This window comes from Hypanus sabinus (assembly GCF_030144855.1).
Source record: "Hypanus sabinus isolate sHypSab1 chromosome X1 unlocalized genomic scaffold, sHypSab1.hap1 SUPER_X1_unloc_17, whole genome shotgun sequence".
Classification (NCBI taxonomy): domain Eukaryota; kingdom Metazoa; phylum Chordata; class Chondrichthyes; order Myliobatiformes; family Dasyatidae; genus Hypanus; species Hypanus sabinus.
In genome coordinates, this window is record NW_026778965.1 from 260,582 (window position 1) to 270,581 (window position 10,000).

A 10,000-nucleotide genomic window follows, 5' to 3' on the forward strand; every position below is an offset into this window, starting at 1 on the left:
TGAAGGCCTATTTTCTGTACAGTTCTATCGAAGCGAAGCGAGTGGGAAGTGTGAGGAGCTATCAGGGAAGGGAGATTTAAAAAAAAAACTGGAAGCCCGAGGCCCAGTTACCTGGGGCCCAAACACAGACCAAAAATTCGGCCGGATTTTTGACCACGCGTGCGGAAAGTTGAAAGATGACTCGTCAGGGCTGGAGTTATTGGGAAAGATTGGATAGGTCTGGACCTTATTCCCTGGAGCGCAGGAGAACGAGAGGAGATTTGATAGGGGTGCACAGAATTATTATTGTGGTGGTTGGCCTCCGCCTGTCTGGCAGGACAGTGGGTGACGATGGTCGAGCCTGGGTGGAAGGTCTGGAGATCCTGAGTTGCCCAGTTGGTCAAGATCCCTCTCTCGGCCTCACCGGTGGAGTCCAAAGGAAAGCTGATGAAGCGATACATTTGGCACTGGCTCGGCCGCAGGAGCTGCCGGGAGGATGGTCAATGACCTCCACTGGTGCTCCGCTCCGGAGTTGCCGTCCGGGTTCTCTCCCGTAGGCTTCGTCTCTCCGAGGGCAGTGGGGCTACTTACCCTCGGCTGGGGCATCTGGTCCACGGGCACCGGGGCGTGCCCACACACCGGTGGGCCTGCGCGCGACGTCGCGCGGGGGCCGGACCTCCTCCCTGTCCTCTGCCGCTCACCCCGAGTCCGAGAGGAGTTGAGTTCCCGTGTGTGTCGCCGGCGAGGAGGCGCGGCGCGAGGCTTGCTGTCGGAGGGGCCGTGTCCTGACAGGGAGAGGCCTACGCGTTCAGCTCTCCTTTTCCCCAGACCGCCGGCCGGCGGTGGGAGCTGAAAATGAGAGCGACAAGCACTGCCCACCACACTATCGCACTGGACGCGTCACAGCGACCGTTCTGACACCAGAATGATAAGCGGCAGAGATAGGGTAGACGCGAGAGAGGGAGAAACCTTAACTGGAGGTCATGGGTTCAGGGTGAAAGGTGAAACACTCGCGGGGAGCCGTGAGGGGGAGTTGGCATCACTCTCGGGGAGGAAATGATCTGCCAACGCAAGTGGCTGGCCCAGTTAGGGCATTTAGGAGAAGTTTGGATGGGTAAATGGACGGGAGGGCTCCAGGCGGATTAACGGGTGGGCACGGACTAACTGGGCCAGAGGGCCTGTTTCGGTGCTGTGGCGTTCTCTGGTACCGGGGAATCTTATAATCTGTTTTCTTTCCCCCCGCACAACTTTTATACATTTGGAGCAGGGGGTCCCGACCATGAACGGGAGAGGTCCCTGGTCCCCGGGTTGTGAAGCCCCGGTTTAGGGTCACGGGCCCTTTGGGCCCAGCGAGCCCAGGCTTCCCCGTCACACCCGCGTGACCATCTCTGCGGCGGTGGGCTGGGCCGGCGGCATCAACACGGGTAACGCCATCGGGCTCCGTGAACTGTTTGGAAAGGCCGTGGAGACCTTCGGGGGGGGGGGGGGAAATCCTGGCGATTCCGGGCAATGTTCCTCACCCTCTGCGTGCCACCTTGGCTGAACGGAGGAGGACTTTCAGTAACAGACTGAGACAACTGCCATGCTCCAAAGAGCACGAAATGAGGTCACTCCTACCCTCGACAGTCGGTCTCAATAATGAGTCAACCCTATAGTCGAGGAGGGTGATGACCCCCCCCTCCCGTCAGAGATAGTTTATTTTTTATCTTTTCCTTCCCTTCTAAAATTTGTATGTCTGTCCTCCTGAAATGCTACTGTGACACTGTAATTTCCTTCATCTGTCTGACCTACTAAGCCGGTGGTCTTTCGAACGCGGGAGGGAACCCACGCGGCCCCGGGGAGAATGTACTAGCTCCTCCCGGGTAGCGGCGGGACTGAACCCGAGCGGCTGGCGCTGCACCGTTGGGCCGGCCGTTTTGAGCCTCGCGGAGGCCGTTCCCCCCCCCCCCCCCCCCTTCCCCTGCACGACAGTGGGATGGGATGGCGACCTGTTTTCTGGGAGGGGTAAATGCCTTGGCAGGTCAGGGGAGAGCCGCAAGACGAGAGGGGCAGGGTTGGGCCATTCAGCCCGTCGAGCCCGCTCCGCCATTTCCATCGTGGCTGATGTGCTATCCCCCTCAACCCCGTTCTCCTGCCTTCTCCCCGCCGTCCTTGAGACCCTGACTGATCGAGAACCTGTCCACACCTGCTTCAGGTACAACCGATGGCTTGTCCTGTGTGGCAATGAATTCCACAGACTCACCACCCTCTGCCTGAAGGAATCCCTCCTCGCCCCTGACAACCTGCAGAGTAGATTATCACTGTCCAACAAAGCCCTGGTTTAACTCCTCGACCGAGGAGAGTCACTTCCGTTGCCCCCCCACCCCCCCCAGCCGTCATGTTGTCCGAGTTGGGTGTGCCCCTAGTCCCCGGTGCATTGTGGTTCCCAGAGCAGGGCTTTCCTGCCCTGGGAATCTGGACACGGCCAGTGATGGCTGAATCCGGAGGACAATGACTGCTTCACAGCGCAGAACAGCCCCGTCCGGCTGCTCAGAGATCGTGGCCACACCACGGTACCATCTACAGTGATGATCAATATCCCAGCCACGGAGATTTGGAAGGACAAACCAGAAGACTTGAGTACAGGGTTAATGGTCGGTTACTTAAGAGTGTGGATGAACAAAGGGACCTTGGGGTTCAAATCCATACATCCCTCAAGGTCGCTGCGCAGGTTGATAGGGTAGTTAAGAAGGCCTATGGGATGCTAGGCTTCATTAACAGGGGGATTGAGTTCAAGAGTAGAGAGGTCATGTTGCAACTCTACAAATCTCTGGTGAGACCACAATTAGAGCATTGTGTTCAATTCTGGTCACCTCATTATAGGAAGGATGTGGAAGCTGTGGAGAGGGTGCAGAGGAGATTTATCAGGATGTTGCCTGGTTTGGAGAACAAGTCATATGAAGCAAGGATAGCAGAGCTGGGACTTTTCTCTTTGGAGCGTAGAAGGATGAGAGGGGACTTGATAGAGGTCTACAAGATTATGAGAGGCATAGATAGGGTGGATAGTCAGTACCTGTTTCCCGGGGCACCAATAGCCAACTCCAGAGGGCATAGGTACGAAGTTAAGGGAGGGAAGTTTAGGGGAGACTTCAGGGGTAAGTTTTTTTACACAGAGGGTTGTGAGTGCCTGGAATGACTTGCCAGGGATGGTGGTGGAGGCTAAAACATAAGGGGTATTTAAGAGCCTCTTGGACAGGCACATGGATGAAAGAAAAATAGAGGGTTATGGGGTAGTGTGGGTTCGGTACTTTTTTTTTAAGGATTATATGGCAGTCTCCTATGATGACCGTATAGACATTGGGGAGTATGCCGAGGCAGTAATCGACTGCGTATCCAAATGCACAGAGGATGTCACTGTGATGGAAACCTAAACCGCACGTGGTCATAAAAAGCCATGGATGACAACAGAGGTGCGTTCACTACTGAAGGCCCGTGACACGGCCTACAGATCGGGGGACAGGAGTGCACGTCGCTCAGCCAGGTCTGCGCTTTCACTCGGGATCAGGAAAGCGAAAAGGGCCTACGCGGGCAAAATACACGGACACTTCTGTGACACAGGTGACACCAGACGGATGTGGCGGGGAATTAAAGCTCTGACAGACTACGAGGTCGGGCAGAAAACTGATGACAGCGACGCCTCTCTTCCTAATGGGCGTAACAAATTCCTTGCACGCTTCGAAGCATCAAACAAAGGGGAGAGCCAGTCCCTTCTTACCATCTGACCAGCCGGCTCCAATCATTGATTCAGAGCAAACACGGAGCACCCTCGCCGGGGTTAACCCACGAAAAGCGGGAGGTCCCGACAACACTCCTGGACGTGCGCTCGAGGAGTGTGCTGATGTATTAGCAGATGTCCTGACAGACATTTTCAACATCTCCCTTAGTCAAGCCATTGTCCCCAGATGCTTCAAAACTGCCCCAATCATCCCTGTTGCAAAGAAATCAGCTGTAGCCTGTCTGAATGATTACCGTCCCGTCACCCTGACCCCCGTAGTGATGAAATGTTTTGAACGGCTCCTGGGAAATGCTGTCTCATTCTGCCCTGCAGAGCTGGTTTACGGTTAGAATGACAAAAGTTTTTGAATCTTGAATCTTTGAATATGAGTCAGCACAACATGAAGGGCTGAAGGGCCTGTACTGAGCTGGAGTGTTCCGTGGAGTCTTTGATTGCGGCTGGAAACCGGGGCACCCGGAAGAAGCCCGACACTGTTGGAATCGGTTGTGTTTTTATTTTAAAATACACTTTTCAGAAGATAGTAAGTGGAATTAATGCAAGACTAAAATCATGGTTTGAGTCGGGTCGGTGAAAGGAAACGGCAAGTGGTAGCTTTCACAAACTTCTCACGGGTACATGGTGACTCGTCCCCACTCACAGGCAAGGGGGTGTTATGACAGTGGCGGAGCGGGGCTTTGACGCCGTTTCATTTATCGTTGGCTCAGTATTTGCACCGAACACGCGCTTCAAAACCGTGCAGGAGTCTCTGTCAGCTTCTCAGAGAGGCACCAGCTTCTTATTGAATCTGCTTAATGTCCGCTCACTGAGTTTCGAGGGGCCTGTCTCCCTTGTTTAAACTTTAAACGACGGTGAGGCATCAATGAGTTTCTCCCTCGCTCCCCGAGCCGTTAAAAGCACCCGGGGGTGGGGAGGGGGGGGGATCTAAAATGGCGGTGGCGCAAGTTCATTTACTTCCCCCGAGCTGTAGTAGCGGGGGTGCGGAAATCTGCAAACTGAGGCGCCTCTTCCTCTCGTTTCACAGCTGATCATTCTCGCGAACGGAGGCCCGGCGGCCCTCGTCCACATCATGAGGACCTACAACTACGAGAAGCTGCTCTGGACCACCAGCCGGGTGCTGAAGGTCCTCTCCGTCTGCCCCAGCAACAAGCCCGCCATCGTGGAAGCAGGTAACTTTGCTGCCCCCCAGTACTGAAGTTTACTTATTACCGTCTTCAGGGGGCAGGGGTGAGGAACCGGGCCCTTACAAGCCTCACCGCCCAGCAGCCCGCCTGTATAACCCCCCCCCCCCCACCCAGCCTAATCATGGGGCAATTTACAACCACCTCCAGGACTGTGGGAGGGAACCCACGGACAGACGTGCTCGCGGAGGATGCCGGAGTTGAACTTTGAACTCCGAACCCCGACGGCTCCCCCAGTCCCTTCCCTTCCGCTGGGACCCGGCGCCCAAAACTTGTAAATTAGCTGCCCTGGAGACTCTCCGAATTTAAAGTTAAATCTTCCTGAGGACTTCTGATGAGGTGGGGGGGGGGGCTGAAGTGGGGGCATTTTCTCCCTTCCCCCCCCCCTCCCACTTTGATGTCACTCATGATCACAAGACAAAGGAGCAGAAGCAGGCCATTCGGCCCATCGAGTCTGCTCCGCCACTCCACCATGAGCTAAACTATTCTCCCGTCTAGTTCCAATTTCCGGCTTCCCCCCCCCCCCCCCCCATATCCCTCGATACCCTGACTAATCAGATACCTGTCAATCTCCTCCTTAAACACCCTCGGTGATCGGGCCTGCGCAGCTGTACGTGGCAACGAATTCCCTAAATCCACGACCCTCTGGATAAAAAAACTCTCCATCTCCGTTTTAAATGGGTAGACTCTAATTCTAAGACTGTGGCCTCTTGTCCTGGACTCACCCACCAAGGGAAACAGCCTTTGCACATCTACCCTGTCCAACCCTGTCAACACTCGAAATGTTTCTGTGAGACCCCCTCTCATTCTTCTGTACTCGAACGAACACAGCCCACGAGCCGACAAACGCTCCTCGTGTGTTAGCCCCCGCATTCCAGGAATCATCCTGGTGAATCTCCTCTGCACCCTCTCTAATCCAGGCAGCATCCTGGTGAATCTCCTCTGCACCCTCTCTAATCCAGGCAGCATCCTGGTGAATCTCCTCTGCACCCTCTCTAATCCAGGCAGCATCCTGGTAAATCTCCTCTGCACCCACTCTAATCCAGGCAGCATCCTGGTGAATCTCCTCTGCACCCTCTCTAATCCAGGAATCATCCTGGTGAATCTCCTCTGCACCCTCTCTAATCCGGTCAGCATCCTGGTGAATCTCCTCTGCACCCTCTCTAATCCAGGCAGCATCCCGGTGAATCTCCTCTGCACCCTCTCTAATCCAGGCAGCATCCTGCTGAATCTCCTCTGCACCCTCTCTAATCCAGGCAGCATCCTGGTGAATCTCCTCTGCACCCTCTCTAATCCAGGCAGCGTCCTGGTGAATCTCCTCTGCACCCTCTCTAATCCAGTCAGCATCCTGGTGAATCTCCTCTGCACCCTCTCTAATCCAGTCAGCATCCTGGTGAATCTCCTCTGCACCCTCTCTAATCCAGGCAGCACCCTGCTGAATCTCCTCTGCACCCTCTCTAATCCAGGCAGCACCCTGCTGAATCTCCTCTGCACCCTCACTAATCCAGTCAGCATCCTGGTGAATCTCCCTCTGCACCCTCTCTAATCCAGTCAGCATCCTGGTGAATCTCCTCTGCACCCTCTCTAATCCAGGCAGCATCCAGGTGAATCTCCCTCTGCACCCTCTCTAATCCAGTCAGCATCCTGGTGAATCTCCTCTGCACCCTCTCTAATCCAGTCAGCATCCTGGTGAATCTCCTCTGCACCCTCTCTAATCCAGGCAGCACCCTGCTGAATCTCCTCTGCACCCTCTCTAATCCAGGCAGCACCCTGCTGAATCTCCTCTGCACCCTCTCTAATCCAGTCAGCATCCTGGTGAATCTCCTCTGCACCCTCTCTAATCCAGGCAGCACCCTGCTGAATCTCCTCTGCACCCTCTCTAATCCAGGCAGCATCCTGGTGAATCTCCTCTGCACCCTCTCTAATCCAGGCAGCATCCTGGTGAATCTCCTCTGCACCCTCTCTAATCCAGGCAGCATCCTGGTGAATCTCCTCTGCACCCTCTCTAATCCAGGCAGCATCCCGGTGTATCTCCTCTGCACCCTCTCTAATCCAGACAGCATCCCGGTGAATCTCCTCTGCACCCTCTCTAATCCAGGCAGCATCCTGGTGAATCTCCTCTGCACCCTCTCTAATCCAGGCAGCGTCCTGGTGAATCTCCTCTGCACCCTCTCTAATCCAGGCAGCGTCCTGGTGAATCTCCTCTGCACCCTCTCTAATCCAGGCAGCGTCCTGGTGAATCTCCTCTGCACCCTCTCTAATCCAGGCAGCATCCTGGTGAATCTCCTCTGCACCCTCTCTAATCCAGACAGCATCCAGGTGAATCTCCTCTGCACCGTCTCTAATCCAGGCAGCATCCTGGTGAATGTCCTCTGCACCCTCTCTAATCCAGGCAGCATCCTGGTGAATGTCCTCTGCACCCTCTCTAATCCAGGCAGCATCCTGGTGAATCTCCTCTGTACCCTCTCTAATCCAGACAGCATCCTGGTGGATCTCCTCTGCACCCTCTCTAATCCAGGCAGCATCCTGGTGAATCTCCTCTGCACCCTCTCTAATCCAGGCAGCATCCTGGTGGATCTCCTCTGCACCCTCTCTAATCCAGACTCATTCCTGGTGAATCTCCTCTGCACCCTCTCTAATCCAGGCAGCATCCCGGTGAATCTCCTCTGCACCCTCTCCAATCCAGGCAGCATCCTGGTGAATCTCCTCTGCACCCTCTGTAATCCACACAGCATCCTGGTGAATCTCCTCTGCACCCTCTCTAATCCAGGCAGCATCCCGGTAAATCTCCTCTGCACCGTCTCTAATCCAGGCAGCATCCTGGTGGATCTCCTCTGCACCCTCTCTAATCCAGGCAGCACCCTGGTGAATCTCCTCTGCACCCTCTATAATCTAGGCAGCATCCTGGTGAATCTCCTCTGCACCCTCTCTAATCCAGGCAGAATCCTGGTGAATCTCCTCTGCTCCCTCTCTAATCCAGGCAGCATCCTGGTGAATCTCCTCTGCACACTCTCTAATCCAGGCAGCATCCTGGTGAATCTCCTCTGCACCCTCTCTAATCCAGGCAGCATCCCGGTGAATCTCCTCTGCACCCTCTCTAATCCAGACAGCATCCCGGTGAATCTCCTCTGCACCCTCTCTAATCCAGGCAGCATCCCGGTGAATCTCCTCTGCACCCTCTCTAATCCAGGCAGCATCCTGGTAAATCTCCTCTGCACCCTCTCTAATCCAGGCAGCGTCCTGGTGAATCTCCTCTGCACCCTCTCTAATCCAGGCAGCGTCCTGGTGAATCTCCTCTGCACCCTCTCTAATCCAGGCAGCGTCCTGGTGAATCTCCTCTGCACCCTCTCTAATCAAGGCAGCATCCTGGTGAATCTCCTCTGCACCCTCTCTAATCCAGACAGCATCCTGGTGAATCTCCTCTGCACCCTCTCTAATCCAGGCAGCATCCTGGTGAATCTCCTCTGCACCCTCTCTAATCCAGGCAGCATCCCGGTGAATCTCCTCTGCACCCTCTCCAATCCAGGCAGCATCCTGGTGAATCTCCACTGCACCCTCTGTAATCCACACAGCATCCTGGTGAATCTCCTCTGCACCCTCTCTAATCCAGGCAGCATCCTGGTGAATCTCCTCTGCACCCTCTCTAATCCAGGCAGCATCCTGGTGAATCTCCTCTGCACCCTCTCTAATCCAGGCAGCATCCTGGTGGATCTCCTCTGCACCCTCTCTAATCCAGACACATTCCTGGTGAATCTCCTCTGCACCCTCTCTAATCCAGGCAGCATCCCGGTGAATCTCCTCTGCACCCTCTCCAATCCAGGCAGCATCCTGGTGAATCTCCCCTGCACCCTCTCTAATCCAGGCAGCATCCTGGTGAATCTCCTCTGCACCCTCTCTAATCCAGGCAACATCCTGGTGAATCTGCTCTGCACCCTCTCTAATCCAGGCAGCGTCCTGGTGAATCTCCTCAGCACCCTCTCTAATCCAGACAGCATCCTGGTGAATCTGCTCTGTACTCTCTCTGAAGCTTCCACTCCTTTACTATAATGAGATGACCAGAACTGAACACTATATTCCAAGTGTGGTCGAGCCAGGGTTTTACAGAGCTGCAACATTACCCCGCAGCTCTTGAACTTCAGTGTCCTGACCACTTGCTTCGCCGGGCACCGACCCAGTCCAGCTGCAGGTCATCGACCTGAATCCTCTACCATCGCCCACTGTTCCAGCGACGTGGGGGCCAGCGGGTTAACTGGTCCAGGTGGGTGTAACCGGGGCGGGGCGGGCGCGTTGGGTCCCGCATCCCTGGATAAAGAGGAGGTAATGTGACGTTGTCTTGTTGGGCAGGTGGAATGCAGGCCCTGGGGTTCCACCTGAACAACTCGAGCCCCAGGCTGGTGCAGAACTGCCTGTGGACGCTGAGGAACCTCTCTGATGCAGGAACGAAGCAGGTGAGCACCCACCAGTGACGCCCTCCCAGCACCGAGAACAGAGGAACCCAACGTGGGATTTTTTTTTAAATGCCGTGGACGGGTGCCGATCACCGTGGGCCCCAGGTTGGGGAACCCCTGCCTGAGGCTGTGCCGGGGCCTTGCATGCAGCTATTTGACCTCGGATTGCAGGAGATGGTGGCTGCAGACCCGCCCATCACAGGCAAACCCCTCCCACATTGAGCCACCGACAGGCAGCTCAGTCACAGGAAAGCAGCCTCCATCATCGGTGACCTCCCACCACCCAGTCTGCCATCAGGAAGGAGGAACAGGAGCCTCAGGACCCACACCACCAGGTTCAGAAACAGTTATTACCCCTCAACCATCAGGAAGGAGGTACAGGAGCCTCAGGACCCACATCACCAGGTTCAGGAACAGTTATTACCCCTCAACCATTAGGAAGGAGGTACAGGAGCCTCAGGACCCACACCACCAGGTTCAGGGACAGTTATTACCCCTCAACCATCAGGAAGGAGGACCAGGAGCGTCAGGACCCACACCACCAGGTTCAGGAACAGTTATTACCCCTCAACCATCAGGAAGGAGGTACAGGAGCCTCAGGACCCACACCACCAGGTTCA

General features: G+C 55.4%; 1 protein-coding gene across 1 annotated transcript in view; it reads left to right on the forward strand.

The window, feature by feature from the left end:
• Positions 1-10,000, forward strand: part of LOC132385615 (junction plakoglobin-like) — a gene marked incomplete at its 5' end in the record, with an annotated part of 68,186 nt that overhangs the window by 16,018 nt on the left and 42,168 nt on the right. Inside the window, 2 exon segments of the mRNA XM_059957789.1 lie at positions 4,776-4,920; positions 9,277-9,380. Coding sequence (XP_059813772.1) covers positions 4,776-4,920; positions 9,277-9,380 — 249 coding nt within the window.